At 34.7% G+C, this 23,410-nt stretch overlaps 2 protein-coding genes and 1 long non-coding RNA gene across 12 annotated transcripts; 1 reads left to right on the forward strand and 2 right to left on the reverse strand.

Moving 5' to 3' along the window:
* Positions 1-611: 611 nt before the first annotated feature.
* LOC145315653 (nuclear envelope phosphatase-regulatory subunit 1 homolog) lies at positions 612-15,857 on the reverse strand. Of its 10 annotated transcripts, none has more exons than XR_013878101.1 (7): positions 12,684-12,784; positions 11,607-11,706; positions 10,614-10,758; positions 10,157-10,235; positions 9,581-9,729; positions 988-2,735; positions 612-784 (listed from the first exon to the last, which is right to left on the reverse strand). XR_013878101.1 is itself a non-coding variant. In XM_080155648.1 (6 exons), the coding sequence occupies exons 3-6, from the start codon at positions 10,712-10,714 to the stop codon at positions 2,678-2,680; spliced, it is 387 nt and encodes a 128-aa protein (XP_080011774.1). In that variant the 5' UTR covers positions 10,715-10,758; positions 11,607-11,706; positions 13,364-13,413; the 3' UTR covers positions 612-2,677. The 10 variants fall into 10 exon arrangements, 7 of the variants coding, with proteins under 7 accessions (XP_080011774.1, XP_080011771.1, XP_080011772.1 ...); XR_013878100.1 differs by having other exon boundaries at positions 973-2,735; XM_080155648.1 differs by lacking the exon at positions 12,684-12,784 and adding an exon at positions 13,364-13,413 and having other exon boundaries at positions 612-2,735.
* Positions 3,063-4,025, forward strand: LOC145315655 (uncharacterized). Its single transcript, XR_013878104.1, has 3 exons — positions 3,063-3,395; positions 3,582-3,709; positions 3,932-4,025. It is a non-coding gene; the product is annotated as an uncharacterized LOC145315655 (long non-coding RNA).
* Positions 15,858-18,486: 2,629 nt separating the features above from the next.
* Positions 18,487-23,195, reverse strand: Rack1 (Receptor of activated protein kinase C 1). The gene is made up of 3 exons (XM_080155652.1): positions 22,306-23,195; positions 21,286-21,706; positions 18,487-19,264 (listed from the first exon to the last, which is right to left on the reverse strand). The coding sequence occupies exons 1-3, from the start codon at positions 22,413-22,415 to the stop codon at positions 18,836-18,838; spliced, it is 960 nt and encodes a 319-aa protein (XP_080011778.1). The 5' UTR covers positions 22,416-23,195; the 3' UTR covers positions 18,487-18,835.
* Between the last annotated feature and the right edge of the window lie 215 nt (positions 23,196-23,410).

The raw sequence follows: 23,410 nt of genomic DNA on the forward strand, positions 1-23,410 counted from the left end.
GGCGGGGGGTAAACAAATAAAAAGTATGTGGTTGGGGGGGGGAAATGTAAAAATTAAGAGAACTGAACGCATTTTTTTCCATTTTTCTCCCTTCTTTAGTGAAAAAAAAACTAAAAGAATATGTGGGAGGGGGGATAATATGAATAAAATAAAGAGTTTTGAAAATATTTTTCCATTTTATCCCCTTCCTTGCTGTAAAAAACTAGGAGGGGAAAAAAAAAAAATTTTGCAGCAGGGAAAAAAAAAATCTTGTGCAGAATATACACCCCTGAAAAAAACTAAAAACTTCGGGGACTAGTGTAAAAAACTGCCCAATGTCCTCTCCCTCCCTGCATTTTCGTGACAGGATTCACACTTCTTTCAATTTTGAGGGAAGCTGCGCCAGCTGTGTTGTTGTCATATTCAGACACTTCCTCAAGCATCTCCAGCTGGTCAGTTATGTCGGTAATTTCCTCCATTTTCTCCTTTCATCTGATAAAATTCTTCTTTCAATTTAAAACTATTTTTATTCCATAATTTTTTTAATTAAAAATTTTATTAAAACTTTAAAACAAGCTTTCTAACATTTTTGTTATTTTCTGAAAAGGATTAATTTTTACAAATATTGTAGATTTTTCTAACTATATTATTTCATTATGGTTTAAATTACATTTTTACAATAAACATCTTTCTTCAATTAAATTAGTATCACATACAAAAATATTTATTTCTCGTATTCATTCGAAACCGATTAATATCCAATGGATTAGAACCGGTACTCATCCATACGAAAAAACTATGTGTACTGTGTAGCATCGTAATATTATATAATATCCAGTTTTCTACGAATATAAAAATTTATACATTGTAAATGTACAACCAAAAGATTAAAACCAGTTTTTTTAGCCCGTGCCTTCGGCATCTCGGGGCTAAAAAACTGGTTTTGATCCTATATTTGTACATTTTATATCCGCGGAAAGCTGTTTATGATACGATGCGAGAAATAACTATTATATTCTTATTAATTTTTTCATGTTCAAACAAAAAAAACTATTAGGTAGGTAATGCTTTAACTTTTCTACGAATAAGAAATATTATAATTTCAAGCATAAAATCAAAAACATCATCGTTTTAAGAATTTTTATAAATAAGAGCGGAAAATTTTGAGAACAAATAAGTTAAATATTTAATAAAGGTATGCTTCCAATTTCCCATAGCTATTGAATTATATTATGATATTACTTTTATAGCATTAATTGTTAAAAGAAATTGGTCTCATAATCTAACTATAAAGGTTAGAACTTTTATTCCAGTATGGATTCGAACCGATGAATATCCGCCGGATTATAACCGGTTCTTAGCCATACCAAAAAATCATGTATAGCATCGTATTACAGACAATTTTCAGAGAATATCAAAACAAAAATCTTAAAATTAATATCAGGTTTTGTTATCTCGAGCCTTCGGCCCCTCCGGGCCAACAAACTGCTATTAATCTTATATTTTTTTATTTTGATATCCGCGGAAAGCTGTCTATAATACGATGCAATACATAACTATTATCCCCAGGGAGGGAGGGGACAATGGAATATAAATCATAATGTTACTATTTATAAACACGATCTCTCATTATTGACTTTAAACTTAAAGAGACAAAAAACTCGCCGATTTACTGTTTTTCATAACTTTTGACAAAACATATTTTTCAGTCTGGATTTAAGACGTTTATATGCGCTTTGCGATGACTTTAAATAATTTTGCAACGCCCGCAGACTTTCAACTTGCTGCCAAGACTCTATCGAATGCGGCCGTTTCGCCCTTACCGCCGCAATACTCTCATCCGCCGACAGTCCCCGAAACCGCATCAAATACGCGGCCAGAAGCGTGCCTGTCCGCCCGTTTCCACCTCTGCAGTGCACAAGAACTGCTCCGTTATCCACCAGGCCGCCGTCGGCGGTAAACAGGCGGAAGAAGGCGTTGAAATCGTCGATGGTGGCGCCGTCGAAGTCTTCTATAGGTATGACGGTCCATGTTAGGTTGGGTATGCTGCTTATACAGTTGGGCGGCGTGGCTTCTAAAATTTATATCTAATGTTAGGTTTAAATCAAGGGGGGGGGGGGGGGGCAGACATAGAACCTTAGATTTTATAAAAACTTCGGGGACTTTCATAGAATCTTGATTGGATTAAAAAATCTTCCAGAATCTAAACTTGTCCAATAATTTTACTGTACATGTGGTTATTTTGTTAATCATAATTGGGGGGTGTACATTGATTTATCACCTAATGTCTTATCCCTTGGGCTAAGATTCCTATTTTTTTGGTAATTTTTTATTTAAACATTAAATATTCCTGGAGATAAGGTGACGACATGATTAATTCCAACTGCTGGCAGATACCGTAGCTCCAGCTCTACCTGGGGACGGCCAGATCCTGCCAGCACACCAGCTACCAGCCAGCCAAAGTTGTATGGGGGCTTGGCCCCCTCTTCAAAATTTTGGCATTGTTTTTCAAATGTTTTTAACTTCTTATTAAACATTATTTTTCACAAAAATTAAATAAGTACCTAGTTAACCTATCACGTATAAAGTTAATTTAAAAACAAGACAAACATCACAGAAACAATACAGAAAGATGTAAATAACTAATAAATATATATGTTTGTTCTGGCTGTTTGACCGCTCTGCTGACAGCCGCGAGCTAGGCAGAGGCGGGCCGGGGCTTCAGAATCAACCGGCCAAAGTCGTCACAGTCCATACTGAATAACAAAAGAATCATGGAATAAAAAACGAAGTAGCGGGTTTCGTCATATTTTCACAGTAGCATTTGATAGGTTATTTTAGGTTTGGTAAATTTTTATGGTTGTCCCGCAGAGTTAGAAAATTGGTCCCACAGTGTTAGAGCCCCTTGCAAGGGCTAAAAATAAGAGATAAGCTACAATGTAAATTCGACGAAACCCGCTACTTCGTTTTCTTTCCACGATCCAAACAAAATTGTTATTTTTGTTTTGACTTTTGTAATGGAAATAGAATATAATTTGAATATTATCACAGGGGAAAATTGTCGTCAATTTAGGTTGGTGTAATGAATGTTATTATTTAAGGACTTCTGTGATTTCCCCCAAACAAGCAAGTGGATCACGTGCAAAGGAAATTAAGAAGCCTAGAGAAGAAAGAATCTATAGTTTTATCTCTATTGTATTATGTACGTCCTTAGATGGTTTTAAAAGGTTGGAGTTGTACCAACCAAGCCTTCTTTGTATGTATAGTTTTATCATGTTTTTAATGATAGGGCCTATCAATGTAATTTGATTAGGTTTCCAAGGTTTTATTTTATATTTATATCTATTTCTATTTTCAGACCAATTTCACTGTAAAAAATGTATGTACATCTTATGCTAATCTGTGATGTATTAAAGGTAAATATTTATGTATATTAATAGTATTGACGAGTCAAAGCAACCAAAGATAAAGTGATACGCTCCTAATACGCTCATAACTACGATTATTCTATTCATTATATAAGAAAGACACGCTCCTAATGATATAGAAATACGTTTGAAGAATGAAAGTTTCATGGCTTTAGCTTATACTGTATTCTCTAGGCCTATGGGGAATGCTGTGCACGCTGGATTCACTGACACAAGCAAAACCAAACCGAGAAGAATGCCATGGATTACTCAAAGATTAAGCTGCTTGGGATTGGCCCGAGCTTTACCAACTCTTGCACAATGTAAGATTTTAATATTTTATTTCATTATATTTTTCCATTTTTACAATGCCTTTGTTTTATAGTAACTAATCTTGTAATAATTGGACACTGTAAAAATTAATGTCCACAACTTTTAATGTGAATTGGTCTGATAATTTTGTCCTTATAAAGCTTTTAAGAAATTATTAATAGATTCAAACAAAAGTAAAGTAAAAGACAATTAATTCTTTCTTTCTTTTTCAGGTTTTTAAACCGTTCAAAGTATAACCAAAGCTTTATAAAAGTATTGTACATGAGCTATATGTGAACAGTCTGAAACTGTGTTAAATTTTTCAGAGTGTAAAGTGACTAAATACGGGTTAGTTTGGCCAAAACCCAAAAATGATTTTTTACAGTGAATTGAATCCTAAAGGTGAGAAATAAAATATTTCCCGTACAGTTGGACATCATTTATTGGTCACTTAGTTCATCACAAAATAAGGGAAGGGGATGGAGTAAAGGTGGTGGATGATGAATATTGTTATTTTAGCCAGCTACGAGTTATACTTTTTAAGAGTACATGATAATCTGGTTCAACATCCAAGTAATAATAAATTGATTGTGTTTTCAAAGTTTTTAAAAATCCGTTGTCTCATTCGTTTGCTTTTTCCAAAAATTGTTATCTCCCGACAAAATATTTTGTTATTTCCTCGCTGATTTAGACATTTTTAATCATACAGGGGTGTATCATTCTCTCCCTATGAGGGGAAATATGATAAGGGGAGGGGGATGAATTAAGTATCTAAGACGGCGTATTTTGGCGGTTCAGCCTCCGTTACCTCACAGTTCCATATTTTAATACATTAAAGCAATTGGCATGCAAAATTTTAATTAAGTTTGGCGTGGTTACAAAAATATGTTTCGTCAGCTTAATTCCCCCCCTAAATAGTTATTTACCGCATCGTATTATAGACAGCTATACCGTGTATATAAAATTAAAAATTATAACTTTAAAACCAGTTTTACTAGACCCAAGAGACCGAAGGTCAGGGCTAACAAAAGAGGTAATAATTTTATGATTTTTATTTTAATGTTCGTGGAAAACTGTCTGTAATTCGATGCTATACATAAGGGGGGGGGGGAAGTTCTGCCACTTTCGCGTAAACAGTGTGCAGTGGACTAGGTATTGATTTTAGATTATAGGTTATTTAGGATAAAAGTTTACTTTTGGGTATTAGTTCACGTATATTTAATAATTTTTTGAATAGGTCTCCAGGTTCAGGTGCTGCAGGCTGGAAGGTCGTTTCTGGACAGGTAAAAAAATTAAAAAATTTTTGTTTGAAGAGTTAGAGAGCAACTTATAAAACAAAATATGCTTCTTTTTGAATGTTATTAACATATCTGCAGAAAAAATTAAATTCGGCCTCCAGGTTCAGGTGCTGCAGGCCTCCAGGTACACTCTGGACAGGTAAAAATTTAAAAAAATTATTTGAAGAGTTAGAGGTACACTTATTAAACCAAATATGCATCTTTTTGAATGTTATTACCATATTAGAAGAAAAAATGACAATTGGCCTCCAGGTTCAGGTGCTGCAGGCCTCCAGGTACACTCTGGACAGGTAAAAATTAAGTTTTCTTATTTGAAGAGTTAGAGGTACACTTATTTAACCAAATATGCATCTTTATGGATGTTATCATCATATTTGCAGAAAAATTTAAAATCGGCCTCTAGGTTCAGGTGCTGCAGGCCTCCAGGTACACTCTGGACAGGTAAAAATTAAGTTTTCTTATTTGAAGAGTTAGAGGTACACTTATTTAACCAAATATGCATCTTTTTGGATGTTATTACCATATTTGAAGAAAAAATGACAATTGGCCTCCAGGTTCAGGTGCTGCAGGTCTCCAGGTACACTCTGGACAGGTAAAAATCAAAATTTCTTATTTAAAGAGTTAGAGGTACACTTATAAAACAAAATATGCATCTTTTTGGATGTTATTACCATATTTGAAGGTAAATTGACAATCGGCCTCCAGGTTCAGGTGCTGCAGGCCTCCAGGTACATTCTGGACAGGTAAAAATTTTTAAAAAAATATTTAAAGAGTTAGAGGTAAACTTATTAAACCAAATATGCGTATTTTTGGATGTTATTATCATATTTGAAGGTAAATTGATATTCGGCCTCCAGGTACAGGTGCTGCAGGCCTCCAGATCCATTCTAGACAGGTAAAAATTTAAAAAAATTATTTAAAGGGTTACAGGTACACTTATAAAACCAAATATGCATCTTTTTGGATGTTATTATCATATTTACAGAAAAAATTCAAATTGGACTCTAGTTTCAGGTGCTGCATGCCTCCAGGTACACTCTGGACAGGTAAAAATTAAAATTTCTTATTTGAAGAGTTAGAGGTACACTTATTAATCCAAATATGCGTGTTTTTGGATGTTATTATCATATTTGAAGATAAATTGACAATCAGCCTCCAGGTTCAGGTACTGGAGGCCTCCAGGTCAACTCTGGACAGGCAGATAAAATATTTTTTAATACTTTTTAATTTGGAAACCTTACCTGGATCCTGTTGACTGCTGGTTGTTGGTAGCCAGTTAAAAAATCCTAAATGGTTATTTTTGAATTTATAGGAATGGTTTCTAAAAAGAAAATGGCTAAATTATAATAATTTAGTATAATATAGCATTTAAGGCTCCAGACAGGCTTTAGGCGGCCTCCAAGAGCCTGCTGGACAGGTAAATCAAATGTGTAATCTTTTATTTAAAAGAAAGGTATACTATGTAGAAATAGAAAAGAAACTTTATATAAAGAATTAGAGCATAAAATTTGCAATGTTATCCTAAATAATATTCACATAACTTTCGTCATTTACTTATTTCCAGTGAACAATAAATTTTTCTTCATTTTAGAACTCTGAAAAAAATATTTTACAGATCAAATTATCTTTTTTAAAATATGTACAACTTACATTATCAAAAAGAAATACATTATTTAATAAAATCCTGCTTAACTAGAAGACTAGATTTTTGTATCTTAATACTTTGTATTTAGAATATAAAAAAAACTTGTCAAATCATACAAATACATTATATAACAAAATACTGCTTAATCAACAGACTAGATTTATTTATCTTAATACTTTATATTTAGAATATATGAATAAAAATTGTCAAATCATACTTATTCATTACCAAGAGAATGTAAAGTTAGTATATAGGGAAGAGCAATTCAATCCTGATTCACTATCTCTAACAAATCATCTATTTCAAAAAGTACTTCATTTTTTTCAACAACAAGTAAAACTACATGTTTTTCAATATAATCAACATCTACCTCATAGATTGGACGACTATCATCATTTACATAAAATCTATTGCCAATCTTATGGACAGATATATTATGTCCTGTATTATTTATATCAGAATCGTGGAGTCTTGAGGAAAATTCATTTAATTTGTATGTTAAAGAAATAGTATTACCCTCAACTTAAAGAAAAAATTAACCATGAATACCCAGATTGCCTGTAAATGAAAATATATTGATAAGAAATTGATAAAGTTAGTACTTACCCATTCACTTGTATGCATGCATAAAAATTAGGGATGGGAATCCGTCGAATTTTTGGGCCGGATTCGGATTCCGGATTCTGAAGGAATCCGTCAAAAAAAGTGACGGATTCTTGCGGATTCCGGATTCTTATTTTTGGCGGATTCCGGATTCGGATTCCGGATTCTAGCAGTATTTTAAAAGGCCGTCCGTCACAGAGGGATAGTTTTTTTCGTTAATTTATCACTATGTTACTTAGTTGAAGCCTTGATTTGTTGAAAGTGTTGACTTTCAGCATAACTAAAACATTTACATCACATTAGTAAATTTAAAAATTTAAGAACTACGTATGTCCTAAAAATGTGCTTGGTATTTTCTAACCTATTTAAATTAAATTTAGCCTACCAATTTAGAATCCGGAATCCGCTATAAAAAACGGATTCCGGATCCGGATTCGGATTCCAAAATTGGCTGAAAATTGGGCGGATTCCGGATTCCGGATTCGGATTCCGGATCCGGATTCCCATCACTAATAAAAATGATAAGAATTGTGTAAACAGACCTAAAGAAAATAATTTTAAATCATGAGCAAATGAAAATTCCTCAAGCTAAGATGCAAAATACAAGATATTACATTTAAATCATTAAAATCAATCTGAGCTTTAACTTTATGTCCAGTCTCGTAACTCAACCTGTTTATTTCTATAAAAGTCAATCTTCCCTCACAGTGGATTCTTCTACCAAATATCAAATATTACCTTTATTGGAATTTACCTTGCCAGCGGCCACAAGCAGTCACCAGTGGTCACCAGGATCCAGGTAAGGTGTCCAAATCAAAAAGTATCAAAAAATATTATAACTGCCTGTCCAGAGTGTACCTGGAGGCCTGCAGCACCTGAACCTGGAGGCCGATTGTCAATTTACCTTCAAATATGGTAATAACATCCAATAAGTTGCATATTTGGTTTAATAAGTGTATCTCTAACTCTTTAAATAAGAAATTTAAATTTTTACCTGTCCAGAGTGTACCTGGAGGCCTGCAGCACCTAAACCTGGAGGCCGATTGTCAATTTACCTTCAAATATGGTAATAACATCCAAAAAGATGCATATTTTGTTTTATAAGTGTACCTCTAACTCTTCAAATACGAAATTTTAATTTCTACCTGTCCAGAGTGTACCTGGAGGCCTGCAGCACCTGAACCTGGAGGCCGATTGTCATTTTTTCTTCAAATATGGTAATAACATCCAAAAAGATGCATATTTGGTTAAATAAGTGTACCTCTAACTCTTCAAATAAATGTTTTTAATTTTTACCTGTCCAGAGTGTACCTGGAGGCCTGCAGCACCTGAACCTGGAGGCCGATTGTCATTTTTTCTTCAAATATGGTAATAACATCCAAAAAGATGCATATTTGGTTAAATAAGTGTACATCAAACTCTTCAAATAAGAAATTTTAATTTTTACCTGTCCAGAGTGTACCTGGAGGCCTGCAGCACCTGAACCTGGAGGCCAATTTTAAATTTTTCTGCAAATATGATGATAACATCCATAAAGATGCATATTTGGTTAAATAAGTGTACCTCTAACTCTTCAAATAAGAAAACTTAATTTTTACCTGTCCAGAGTGTACCTGGAGGCCTGCAGCACCTGAACCTGGAGGCCGAATTTAATTTTTTCTGCAGATATGATAATAACATTCAAAAAGAAGCATATTTTGTTTTATAAGTTGCTCTCTAACTCTTCAAACAAAAATTTTTTAATTTTTTTACCTGTCCAGAAACGACCTTCCAGCCTGCAGCACCTGAACCTGGAGACCTATTCAAAAAATTATTAAATATACGTGAACTAATACCCAAAAGTAAACTTTTATCCTAAATAACCTATAATCTAAAATCAATACCTAGTCCACTGCACACTGTTTACGCGAAAGTGGCAGAACTTCCCCCCCCCCTTAATTAGTATGGCTGAGAACCGGTTCCAATCCACCGGATGGTAATCGGTTGCGAAGCACTACTGGAAATGATTGTACCAATTCCTACGGACTATCAGGGGTGTATATATTCTGCATGAGATTCCCTGCTAAAGGGGGGGGGGGATAAAGATAATGTGGGAGGGGGAAAAAAGTAAAGATTACTTGATACATTTTTTCCCCAAGAAGGGGAAAACTAGAAAAATATGTAGGACAAATAAAAAACGAAACATTAAAGTGACTGAAATTTTTTTTCCATTTTTCCATCTTCTAGAACTAAGGTGGGGGGGGGGGGGGGGGGTGAAATATTTTTCAGCCGGGGAAACAAATTATTCTCTTGCAGAATATATTATACACCCCTGCGGGCCTTCAAAGTTGACCTACCTAAAATCGAAGAGGACCTCTCTGGTTCTGTTGACAATGATGGACGGGGCCACAACCCTGCGGTGCACCCCCACTAGGAACAACAGGACCATCAACAGGGTGCTCAGCGAGAAGATGGGGTGCAACCACATGGATTCAAGGAAGGACACCTGCATAAAATCACCCATTATAGTAAACAAAATAATCATTTTTATGTTGATTAAAATTACAAGTTTGGACACTTTTAGTTTGGAAACAACCAATTAAAATTCAATATAAGTACCCATAGTTTTGAGCCTACAAAAAGATAACGTGGTTATAAAACTTTGGGTACCTGTGAAGTGCAATTAACAGTTATATGTCCCAAGGATCTACATTCTACAGGTATAAGACAATGACCGATAAATTGATGTACCTCCCCAACGATAATAAACAAAATTAGCCCTTCTGTAGATTACAATTAGAGGTTGAAACGTATGGACACTCAACCAAATAAACCAACTAATTAAAATTCTAAAGAACCTATAGTTTTTTTACCAAGATAACGTGGTTATAAAACTTTGGGTACCTGTGCATCTTTGGGTCCCTAATTTTTACCTGTGCCGTGGAGGGATCACTGAGCCAATAGAAGGCGCCGACGGCGGTACAGATAGACACTATTAACAGACACACCCGCCTAAAATAGAGTTTGAGATAAAATTCTGCCGACGCCCGTCAATAAATCCCTAAATATGACATTTTAATGGATTTAGGATATACGTGGATTTATTGACAAGGGAGTATTTGTCGTCAATTTAGCTAGCTAATAAGGACCTCATCTATTGGTCAGTTCGTGTTTCTGTAGGTATATCTTGCTAACTTTTTGAACTTACTAAATTCTCCATAGGGCAGGTTAACATTTTTGTTAGCCCCGAGAGGCCGATTTTTTATTTTAATTTTCGTGGAAAATTGTCTTTAATACGATGCGATAAATGATTTTTTAGTACGGCTGAGAACCGTTTCTTATTCTACGGATACTAATTGGTTTGGAAGCCGATGCTGGCTAATTACTTACCATCGTCTGGCGGACGGATGGCTGGAGGCGATGATCTCAGTGAGCCTGCGCTCAAACGCCTTCAGGTCATCACAGGCCACCTGCTCCAGGTTGTTGGACATGGCGAGACAGCTCCTCGCGGCTCAGGTTCTCACGTCCGTACTTCCTATAAAAAAAGTGTTTTTTTCAAGAAGTTTTTCAGTAGATAGGTAGGTACTTAAAATTTTTCCCTCCCACATATATTTTTCTTGTTTTTTTTCCCTAAGGAAGGGAAAAATGTAAAAAATTTTCAGGGCTGTTTATATCTTCCTTTTCTCCATTTTTTATCCCCAAGGATGTACAGGATAGAGTTATAGTTAGGTAATTTGCAAGACTATCTGTAATAATAAATCTATTATGTTAACTTACTCAAGGAAAGTACAGGAGAGAGTTATAGTTAGGTTATTCTGCTTGACTATCTATAGTAATAAATCTATTATGATAACTTACTCTAGGAAAGTACAGGAGAGAGTTACAGTTAGGTTATTCTGCTTGACTATCTGTAGTAATAAATCTATTATGATAACTTACTCTAGGAAAGTATAGAAGAGAGTAACAGTTAGGTTATTCTGCTTGACTATATGTAGTAATAAATCTATTATGATAACTTACTCTAGGAAAGTATAGGAGAGAGTAACTATATGTAGTAATAAATCTATTATGATAACTTACTCTAGGAAAGTACAGGAGAGAGTAACAGTTAGGTTATTCTGCTTGACTATCTATAGTAATAAATCTATTATGATAACTTACTCTAGGAAAGTATAGGAGAGAGTAACTATATGTAGTAATAAATCTATTATGATAACTTACTCTAGGAAAGTACAGGAGAGAGTAACAGTTAGGTTATTCTGCTTGACTATCTATAGTAATAAATCTATTATGATAACTTACTCTAGGAAAGTATAGGAGAGGGTAACAGTTAGGTTATTCTGCTTGACTATCTGTAGTAATAAATCTATTATGATAACTTACTCTAGGAAAGTACAGGAGAGAGTAACAGTTAGGTTATTCTGCTTGACGTACTGGAATGCTGCCTGGGCTAGCACCCCTCCTAAGCCCTGGCCACGAAATTCTAAAAAAAATACAACTATCAAATTACTATAATACATAGGTACCTTACAAAATATTACTTTTAACTAAAAAGTTATTATCTCCACATAATACTCTTTGCCAAACTAAAACGCTATCAAACGGTTCTAGACGGTAGCTGTTGGTACTAGAAGTTTTAAAAATGGTTATTGCTATCTCTTAACATGAATTAAACCAAAAATATGTTTTAAAAAGTTGATTCCTACGTAATTGATGATAGATTTACCCTGAAAAACGGTCAACGGCTGAGCCGCCAGCCGTTACTTTTCCAACCTTTTGTTCGATTTAGGGAAAATAGACCTACCAATGATTACTTATGCTAAAGTTAAGATCGAAATTTAAATTCTAAGTGCCCCTTGCTCACTGATTACGAGATGGTTGCGTTAGTCCCCCCCCCCCCTTATATACAATAGGTACTAAAATTAGCTAGGTATATTAGAATGAATCGAATCTTATTTTTACGTTTAAGAATAGCTTATTTCTTACAACTTTTATTCATTTAATAGGTAAACATAAAACACTTGCGACAAAAAGATGGTTGCATTTAACGAGTTCAGGAACTTGGAGTGGTGTAGAATATGATAAAAATAGGTAAGCTGGCACGATACAACAATTCTCCACAAATACGAGGATCAGAGTACATGTAAATCTGGTACAACATCCAACTAATAATAAATCCATTACCTACCTATGGGTACTTCTGTGTGATAGAAGTCTAGATGTGTTGGAGATACACGTTTATACAACAATTCTCCACATAAACGAGGAGCAGAGTACATGTAAATCTGGTGCAACATCCAACTAATAATAAATCCATTACCTACCTATGGGTACTTCTGTGTGATACAAGTCTAGATGTGTAGGAGATACACGTTCATACAACAATTCTCCACATATACGAGGATCAGAGTACATGTAAATCTGGTGCAACATCCAAGTAATAATAAATCCATTACCTACCTACGGGTACTTCTGTGTGATAAAAGTCTAGATGTGTTGCAGATACACGTTCATACAACAATTCTCCACATATACGAGGATCAGTGTACATGTAAATCTGGTGCAACATCCAAGTAATAATAAATCCATTACCTACCTACGGGTACTTCTGTGTGATAAAAGTCTAGATGTGTTGCAGATACACGTTCATACAGCAATTCTCCACATATACGAGGATCAGTGTACATGTAAATCTGGTGCAACATCCAAGTAATAATAAATCCATTACCTACCTACGGGTACTTCTGTGTGATAAAACTCTAGATGTGTTGCAGATATACGTTCATACAACAATTCTCCACATATACGAGGATCAGAGTACATGTAAATCTGGTGCAACATCCAGCTAATAACAAATCCATTACCTACCTACGGGTACTTCTGTGTGATAAAAGTCTAGATGTGTTGCAGATACACGTTCATACAACAATTCTCCACATATACGAGGATCAGTGTACATGTAAATCTGGTGCAACATCCAAGTAATAATAAATCCATTACCTACCTACGGGTACTTCTGTGTGATAAAAGTCTAGATGTGTTGCAGATACACGTTCATACAACAATTCTCCACATATACGAGGATCAGAGTACATGTAAATCTGGTGCATCATCCAACTAATAATATATACATTACCTACCTACGGGTACTTCTGTGTGATACAAGTCTAGATGTGTTGGGGATACACGTTCATACAACAATTCTCCACATATACGAGGATCAGAGTACATGTAAATCTGGTGCATCATCCAACTAATAATATATACATTACCTACCTACGGGTACTTCTGTGTGATACAAGTCTAGATGTGTTGGGGATACACGTTCATACAACAATTCTCCACATATACGAGGATCAGAGTACATGTAAATCTGGTGCAACATCTAACTAATAATATATCCATTACCTACCTGCGGGTACTTCTGTGTGATACAAGTCTAGATGTGTTGCAGATACAAGTTCATACAACAATTCTCCACATATACGAGGATCAGAGTACATGTAAATCTGGTGCAACATCCAACTAATAATATATCCATTACCTATGGGTACTTCTGTGTGATACAAGTCCAGATGTGTTGCAGATACACGTTCATACAACAATTCTCCACATATACGAGGATCACTCTGAAATTAAATAAGGATCTTAATAATGACATGGGAAAATTGTCAAGTTAGGTTTCTAATATGGATATCATTAGTTGGTCAGTTCTTTCATCCCATGGATGTGGGTTAACGTTATTTTAGCTCGCTGCAAGTTTCATTTTAGAGACATTAAAATCTGGTTCAAGATCCTAATAATAATATACAGGGCGACAGGGTTTCGGATCCGTATCCGCATATTTTCGAGTCAAAGGATCCGGATCCACAAAAAAATGCGGATCCGGATCCTTGGACTCAAAAAAATGCGGAAAAAATGGAAAAATCTACCTAAATTTATATAAAATCTCAAGACATTCTCTTGATGAGAGCCAATCTTTAAGGTTTAGGGTCAGACTTGAAAATTAAAAGTATTTTTGACTTCGAATTAAAGAATAAATATTTTTGAAAAGTTTTGTGATTTTATTTTTATTGTCAAGGATCCGGAACCGGATCCGGATCCGCACTGACCAAATTTGGAGGATCCGGATCCGGATCCGCAAAAAAATCAATGCGGATCCGAAACCTTATATATCATAGAGATGATTAAAACTACAAATGGAAATGTTATGACAAAAAAAATCGATTGATTTCTAATTTAGTACCTAGTCATTTGTGAATAAAGATTTGTATAAACACGTTCTCTCATTCGTTGAATTAAATCTCTGGGGCACTTTTATTAATTCTTAATAGGGTTGGTGCAAGCTAAAATATAGTGGCCAAACTTTTACACCAATAATTAAAAATCTACAAAAGGGGTAATTTTGTTTATTATCATTATTATGGTCCAAGTCATATTACTTAAAACACTAGGATAGTATTCGGTCGTTTATCTGAGATACTCATAGCAAAACAAAAAAAACTTTTTAATTTCATACCTAGCGAAAAAGGGAATTCTAATAAATGGCAAACCTTTTCCAGTATGGCTTTGAAACCGATTAATATACGCTGGATTCGTACCGGTTCACAGCCGTACTGTATATTTATGTTTAGCAAATAATCGTATTGCAGACAATTTTCCACGAATAATAAAACAAAAGACATAAAATTAAATCCAGTTTTGCAAGCACTGGCCTACGGCCCTTTTGGGGCTTACAAAATTGGTTTTGATCTTGTATTTTTTTGTTTCAATATCTGTGAAAATCTGTCCATAATACGATGCGATTAATAACTATTACGAGAATATGTGATAAGGAGAATATTAGAAAGGCAGTGCACACATTGGAATGTAAACTAATCTGGTCCCCAAAGTTTCATCAAGATGTTCTCTCATTAGTTTCCAAACTTTTCCACCGATAATTTGAATCTTAAGAAAGGGTAATTTTGTTTATATTTTGTGTGCATTAATGCATAGTCCATTGTCTTATCTTTCCATAGTTCTATCAGTTTCTTTTTAAATACAGGGGTGTTTATTCTGCACAAGATTATTTTTTTCCCTGCTGAATCTTTTCATATTTTTTCCCCCTCCTAGGTTTTATCTAGCAAGGAAGGGGAAAAAATGGAAATTTTTTTTATAACACCCCTCCTACATATTATTTTGGTTTTTTTCACCATAAAAGGGAGAAAAATCGAAAAATGTTTTCAGTTCTTTTTTATTTTTTTTACAACCCCCCCCCCCCTTGAAGCAGGGTCAATCTTGCAGAATATACACCCTTGAAAAAATATTAAATAATAGTCGTCCAAGGGTGGGGGTAAAGAGTTGTTTACCACCCCCCCCCCCCCCCACTCAAACAAAAGCTTGGGCGTCAACATTTTTAGTAATTAAAAAAAGTTTGAACACAGCTAGTCTCTAAACCTTAGATTTAATGATAGCGCCAAAAGATATTTGAATAAACAATAAGAGAACGTGCTTATATAAACTTTGGGATAATTTTAATTTCCAGTCCAATGTCTCATCCCTCCCTGCATGCGAGTTACCTACCTCTGACAGGCTCAAAACAAACTTTTCATCTTTTTCAAGATGTTTCACATTTTTCATTTGAGGATCTGAAAAAGCAGTTTTTTGGTTAGCTTTTTTTTAATAAGTACCTAGATTTTCAAAAATTAAATATCTATAATGCAAAGTAGAACGATGGCCGTCTGCCTGCAGCTTAAGATTTCGGTAACTGCTGAACTGATTAGTCTCTACTCTTCAGAGAATATAGCTATTGATTCTTTGGTAGCTAGAAAAGCTATATCTTTGGGGAAGGGTGACACCCCCAAACCCAAACAACCCTCACCCAAAATTTTCCTATTTTGTATGTCAAATGAGGATAGTAATCGCATCTTGAGGCAAAGTCCCGATGAAATAAAATGCTACCCCAACCCTCCAAAAAAAAAAAGAATTCCCCAAAAAATATATTGGGGGACCGTATGTATTTGTTAAAAATATATTAAAAGTTTTGATGGTTCTTTCTCACATCGAATTATAAACAGCTTTCCGCGGAAATAAAATGTATAATTATAAGATTGAAACCAGTTTTTTTAGCCCCGAAAACAACCTATTTTAATCTTATGATTGTACATTTCTATAATCGCAGAAAGCTGGATATAATACGATGCTGGACATAGTTTTTTCGTAGGGATGAGAACCGATTCATGTCCACCGGAGTCGAATGAATACGAACAGAACCGATTCATATCCACCGGAGTCGAATGAATGCAAACAAAATTTAGTTCCCGTGAAGTTTGGGCAAATATAGGTATTTAATTACGCAAATTAAAACATAGAACAATTGGGGAGAGAGGACTAACAAGAGAAATAACCAACACAAAGAAAATAAATACGGCTACTCCCAGCGGATATTTTAGTATACATGTCCCTAGAGACCTCGAAGGGCGTAGCCGATAGTATTTTAAATACTAATTGAACTAACTAATTTAAATTATGTATAAAAAAAAACATTTTAAAATCTGAAAACATTTATGAAAAAACAAAAATCATTTAATTTCACATAATATTTATTTAAATTATTTTACTACTACAAGTATAAAGGATAAAACGAAGTTTAAAATATTACTTTAGGTTTGTTATAGTATGCATGTATGTAGCAATAATTCTCTGAAGTTAGGATTCAGATGGACACGGAGATTAAGAGGTGAGAATCATTTGGCCAATCATAGATTGGTAAGCTTCACGCACAGCTGGGTGTTTTCTATGCTGCATTACAAGCTGACCCGCAATTCTCGTGTCGTATCTTCCAATATCTCGTACAAAAAACCAAGGATACTCTGAACAACATTTCCTTAAATAGAAATTACTTTAATAAACTAATAAAAACCTTAGCCATGACAAACATTCAAAAAAAAAATCCGTAAAGGCGTAATAAAATAATCGAACAGCACAAGACAAAATTAAAAAGGAGGAATCAAATTTTGACGAATTTTATAAAAGATATGAAAAACTAGACATATTAGGTCAGTGTTACAGAGAGGGAAAGCCCTTTGTCATGTTTGAATTCTAAGTTACAGCGCTCGAAAATTTTAATTCAGTTTCTCGTTTTCATTTGAATCCGGTGGATAGGAACCGGTTCTCATCCATACGAAAAAACTATGTCTAGCACCGTATTATATCCAGCTTTCTACGAATATAAAAATGTACAATCATAAGATTTAAACCAGTTTTTTAGCTGGTGCCTCTGGCACCTCGGGGCTAAAAACACTAGTTTTAATCTTATAATTGTATATTCTATATCCGCGAAAAGCCGTTTATAATACGATGCGAGAAATAACTATTCTTGAATCGGTGCATAGCTTTTAAGCAAGCAACTATTTCTTTTTCTTTACTGGCACCCAATCTTGCTGCAAATAGTCTAAGTCTCCTACTTTTTCGATAGATTTTTTGTCTGTCCCCTTTGAAGAATGCTAAATTAGTTATTTTCCGCGATTATTAAAATGAGAACTTTAAGGAATTGAAACCAGTTTTGTTTCCTAGGGCCCGGACTAACAATACTAATACGCTATTATTCTATTATTCGTAGATAACTGGCAATAAAACGGTACAGGATTTTTCAGTATGAATGAGAACCGGTTCTAATCCACTGGATATATTAATCAGTTTCGAAGCCATACTGGAAGTTTCTCAAAACTAGGAAATATTGCAAAATAGGATTTACCTTTGTTCTGTTTACCCATAGAACATAGGGCTACAAACTTCTTCATATGTTAAGGATCAATCATCTAATCTCAATCTAGGCGTCTTAGTCCACGTTAAACACATCCTAATTATAAAAGGACAGTTCAACAATTTAATTAAATTTCTCTTATATAAAAATAATTTTCTTTTCATGATATACATCAACTTCTTTATATCTTTCATCAGGGCAAAACAAAAACTAAATGGACATAAAACACCAACAAATTTTGAAAATACTCTTGTGCATGTTAAAATTAAGGTGGAAAAGTTCGGGCACTGAATGTTTAAAACATAATTGAAAAAAATATTTCCAATAGGATAATACCAAATTAAGGTCTTCCTGTGCTTTTAGGCTACTTTCCTGACCTCTAGCCCTCCCTTATAGGCTAGGGACGAAGTAACTACTTTGTATGACAGTATTAATGAATACCTTCAATTCATGATGGTTCAAGTCCAGTTTTCATAAAGCCTCTGCAACCGATCCCAAGAATTTCAAAATTCCCCTTCATTTTTATTCTGAAATAGTTTTTCATTTTACAGAAATGTTTTAGTTTCTGTACAACAAGAATCCTTAAACCAACCAAGCAAGATTAATCCAAGAACTCTTCTTTTTTATCATTTTGTTTTGACCATTGACCGTTGTAAGGTTCAAATTATAATAGAACATGGGAACAAGAGATTGAAAGGTATTTAATTTTTTTGCAATTTTTATACCGAGGATGTTTATCTCAAGAGCTACGCAGCGGTTTTGGCGCGCCACTCTGTGTTATAAAGAGTCTGATTTTTAACAGCACATAATTTTAGATGAATTTACATATACAAATATGACATAATAATGTTGTAGGTTATTATTATTCTTAACGGGATCCAGCAACGGACACCTGCCAGACACGGATCATTCTGTCGCTGTAGCCGGCAAACAGGGTCTGGCCGTCAGCGGACCAGGCCATGGACAGACACTGAGGAGGATCAGCCTTAGCGGTACCGGGCACATCGGGCTTGGCCTCCACAACCAGGTTCTTGGACTCCAGGTCCCAGACATTGATGCAGGGTCCGCTGGCGGCGCACAGCCAGTACCTGTTGGGGCTGAAGCACAGGGCGTTGATGGGGTCCTGGTTCTCCAGAGTGTATAGGTGCTTGCCATCGTTCAAGTCCCAGAGCATGGCCTTGCCGTCCTTGCCGCCGCTGGCGCACAGGCTGCCGTCGGGGGACATGGTGACGGTGTTCAAGTAGCCGCTGTGGCCCATGTAGTTGGTCTTCAGCTTGCAGTTAGACAAGTTCCACACCTAAGAACAAACAATATGTCATTTTTTATGTAAAATAAAACTATTGAAGAAAATTATTCTCCCAATGAAAGAAAATATTTATTTAAAAACTTTAGGTAGTACACGTGCACAAGTCTAAATAGGAGTTTTGAAATATCAGAAATATTTAAAGCAAAGATTTACTTTCTTATTTGTATCAAATGAAGCGAATCGAAACAGCAATTAAAATGCTGGAAGATATAACTTTATTGATCGTATATTTCTCTAACAGTTAAAAACGCCAAACTATGAATTATATTTGCCATGGTTTGGAGCTGGAACTGTAAACTAAAACGCCTAGTATAGAAACCAATGTTTTAGAGGTCCTAGGAACTTAAAATGTATCAATTGAAGCGTATCGAAACAGCAATTAAAATGCTGCAAGATATAACTTTATTGATCATATATTTCTCTAACAGTTACAAACGCCAAACTATGGATTAGATTAGCCATGGGTTGGAGCTGGAACTGTATTATAATCATCCTTATATAAAAAGTAGATACTAAAATTGTATAAAAGAGGACTATCCACGAACAAGAGCACGTGATTCTAAGTACCTTCCAGCATTGATCCTGAGTATTTTCTTTCAGAATATAATAGGTCACTATTAATAATTAATATATTGACAAGAAAATTTATGTTTCACCACTTCAAGTTGAAGAAAAGTAAAAAAATGTCCACCATTTTTCGTTAAAATTCTATCAAACGTTTTGTTGATTTCGGGGTGTCTTTAATTGTCCATGTTGTCAAATGATAAAAATTAAAAAAAGTCAAAAGCACATTTACTATATCTTATATGTTATGTTTAAATTAATGCTAATATGGATTAATTTACAATCTATATAACACGAGTATTCGCATATGTATTATCAAGTATCCATTTTATTAAAATAATTAGCTTTATAAAAGTTTTCAAAATCAATTAAAATACCTAAAAAAACATGGTGAAACATAAATTTTCTCGTCAATATATTAATAATATATGGTGACCTATTATATTCTGAAAGAAAATACTTAGGATCAATGCTGGAAGGTACTTAGAATCATGTGCTCTCGTTCGTGGATAGTCCTCTTTAGCGATTCGAAACAGCAATTAAAATCCTTGGTAGGTCTATTTTCCCTAAATCGAGCAAAAGGATTGAAAAGTAACAGCTGGTGGCTGAGCCGTTTTTTGTGTGCCTATTTTCAACTATTAATCAACTTTTTTTAACGTATTTTTGGTTTAAAAGTTATAGCAATAACCAATTTTTAATTTCTAGTACAAACAGCTACCGGCTAAAACAATTTGATAACGTTTCGAAGCAGAACAGAGTATTATGTGGAGATAGGTTTCGTGACTAAATTTCTCTCAAGATAGCCAAACAACTGAGCCGCCAGCAGTTACTTTTCAAACTTTTTGTTTGATTTCGGGAAAATAGGCCTGCCAATGATTACTCATGCAAAATTTCAGATGGAAATTCGAATTTTCAGTGCCATTTACTCAATAATTACGAGATGGTTGCATTACCCCCCCCCCCCCCATCTAACAGCTGGAACTGTAAACTAAAACGCCTAGTATAGAAACCAATGTTTTAGAGGTCCTAGGAACTTAAAATGTATCAATTGAAGCGAATCGAAACAGCAATTAAAATGCTGGAAGATATAACTTTATTGAGCATATATCTATCTAACAGTTACAAACGCCAAACTATGGATTAGATTAGCCATGGGTTGGAGCTGGAACTGTATACGAAAACACGGCTAATATTGAAGAATGTTTCAGATATCCTAGAAACCTTAAATGTAGATTCGAAAAAAAATGACATTAACCAAGTTCATTCATTTTAAATGTATCAAATGAAGCGAATCGAAACAGCAATTAAAAAGCTGAAAGATATAACTTTATTGATAATATATATTTCTCTAACAGTTACAAACGCCAAACCATGCATTATTTTAACCATGGTTTGGAGCTGGAACTGTACACTAAATGAATAGAGTACAAAGCAGACAAAGATTTTACCTTGACGTACTTATCCCAGCTGGCGGACACAATGATGGGGTTCTGGTTGTTGGGAGAGAACCTGACACAGGACACCCAGTCCTGGTGACCATCCTCCTGGATGGTGTACTTGCACTGGGCCAGAGTGTTCCACAGCTTGATGGTCTTGTCACGGCTGCCGGACACAATCTGTCTGTTGTCGGCGGAGAAAGCGACGGACATGACATCCTTGGTGTGGTCTTCAAACCTGCGGGTGGTCTTACCGGTGCCCAGGTCCCACAGACGCAGGGTCTTGTCCCAGGAGCCGGACAGGGCAAAGTGACCGTCGGAGGACAGGACAACGTCGCTGACAAAGTGGTGGTGACCTTGCAGACGCTTCTGGGGGACTCCGTAGTTGTGGGGGTCATCACGGGTCAACTTCCACACCAACAGAGACTTGTCCCTAAACAAAGTTTCTTTCATAAATAATAATCTATTGAAGTAAACTTACCATCAGAAACCAATTAAAATGGGTGAAATACGAAAGCCAAATACCTAACGTTTTTATTAACTTTTCAGTTCTCTACTATTTTACAGTTAAGTAAAAATAATAACACTTCCATATTTATACAAGGACAAACATATTATTTACGTTGTACAACAATGACAATATTTTGCGTAATCAGCAAAAAGTTTTAGGAGTTAAAAAATATTTTCATAAGATAAAATCCATTAAAAGAATAAAGCGAGGTGAGGGGTCAATGCAAGCATCTCGTAATCAATGCGCAAATGGCAATACAATCCGAATTTCAAGATAAAATTTGGAAGGAGTTATCCTTGGTAGGTCTATTATCCCAAAATCGAATAAAAAATGGAAAAGTAAAGGCTTACGGCTGCCAGCTCAGCCATTTTTTTATAGCATTAAGCCCGCCCCCCCCCCCCCTATTAACTTTTTAATCTTAAAAGGATTGACTTTGGGTATAATCAATATGAATTTACATCAATTTACCAGGCGTTGTTCAATCCCTCTAGATCCCAGTCTAGAACGACAGATGTGCTTACCTGGAGGAGGACAGGATCATGTCAGGGAACTTGGGGTTGGTGGAGATCTGGGTGACCCATCCTTGATGGCCCCGCAGCTTTCCTTTCAGCATCAGCGTCTCCGTCGCCATGTTCTATACAGTACTTCTCTGAAAAGCAGAAATAAAATATTTTTTTTAAATTAATATAAAAAAATAGTAAATGTATTGAAAATTAATTAAGTTAACAAAATATTTACGTAATTTAGAGTCAAGTTTCATTTGACAAACTTGATAATTTAAAAACTTGAGGATATGTATTGATATTGTGACGAAAATTTATGAAAATTTTATAGATCTGAACAAGATAAAGAAAACTTATACTTAATAAATAAAAATACAGCCCGATCATTTAACTTAACAGAAGTAATCCAGTCTTTAATGTATATAAGTCACAAATATTAAAAAGCGAACATGAATTTAGGATATTTTTGGCCACCTTCTTAACTATGAAAGCAATGCCCCTAGGGGGAGCAGACAATTTAAAAAAAATAAAGTTCGGCTTTAAGTTCGAAAATTTCTAGTCGAAATGTGTAGTACTTAACAAGAAAACTTACATGATTGTCAAGGGATGGTTTTAAACTATATTCCAGTTTGCCCAAGCCTATCATAAAGAGTAAAACTTAAGCAACTTACAAATAAAACAAAATAGTCTTAAAAACTTAAAAAAAAACTCTTATTAGAGTTCAAACTTCAATTTAAAACATATTTTAGACATTAAAACGTAAATAACTAATGACAAAACATTAATTTATCGCACACAGAATGGATTTCAATGATCACCAAATTAAACTTAGAAACATATAATTTTCATCATAATTAGTTTTTCCAAGCAATGCGGCTGCCTTTAGTCGTGGAGTCCACACGTTGTGTGCGGATACTAGGGAGCGCGGCATTCTGCGCTTTATCAAATACAATGTCGTCTTTGCTCATTTTGGGATAAGGATTTAGGCGACTTTTTATTATAAGATGGATTATGAGTAGAATTTTTTAAAAACTGAAATATTTCAAAAACAACAATTTTAAAATGATTGACAATATGAAAAATAGATTAAGAATAATAAAAAATGTAGGAAATTGTTAGTTTT

Source organism: Acartia tonsa, chromosome 4 (assembly GCF_053477335.1).
Source record: "Acartia tonsa isolate MP-2025a chromosome 4, ASM5347733v1, whole genome shotgun sequence".
Taxonomy (NCBI): Eukaryota; Metazoa; Arthropoda; class Copepoda; order Calanoida; family Acartiidae; genus Acartia; species Acartia tonsa.

Coding starts and splice junctions, on each gene's coding strand:
- Rack1 (XM_080155652.1), bottom strand. CDS start 22,415: ATGGCGACGGAGACGCTGATGCTGAAAGGAAAGCTGCGGGGCCATCAA. Junction 21,707..22,305: donor ATGATCCTGTCCTCCTCCAG/GTAAGCACATCT, acceptor AACTTTGTTTAG/GGACAAGTCTCTGTTGGTGT. Junction 19,265..21,285: donor GCTGGGATAAGTACGTCAAG/GTAAAATCTTTG, acceptor GTTTGTTCTTAG/GTGTGGAACTTGTCTAACTG.
- LOC145315653 (XM_080155651.1), bottom strand. CDS start 10,714: ATGTCCAACAACCTGGAGCAGGTGGCCTGTGATGACCTGAAGGCGTTT. Junction 10,236..10,613: donor CATCCGTCCGCCAGACGATG/GTAAGTAATTAG, acceptor ACTCTATTTTAG/GCGGGTGTGTCTGTTAATAG. Junction 9,730..10,156: donor GTGATCCCTCCACGGCACAG/GTAAAAATTAGG, acceptor GATTTTATGCAG/GTGTCCTTCCTTGAATCCAT.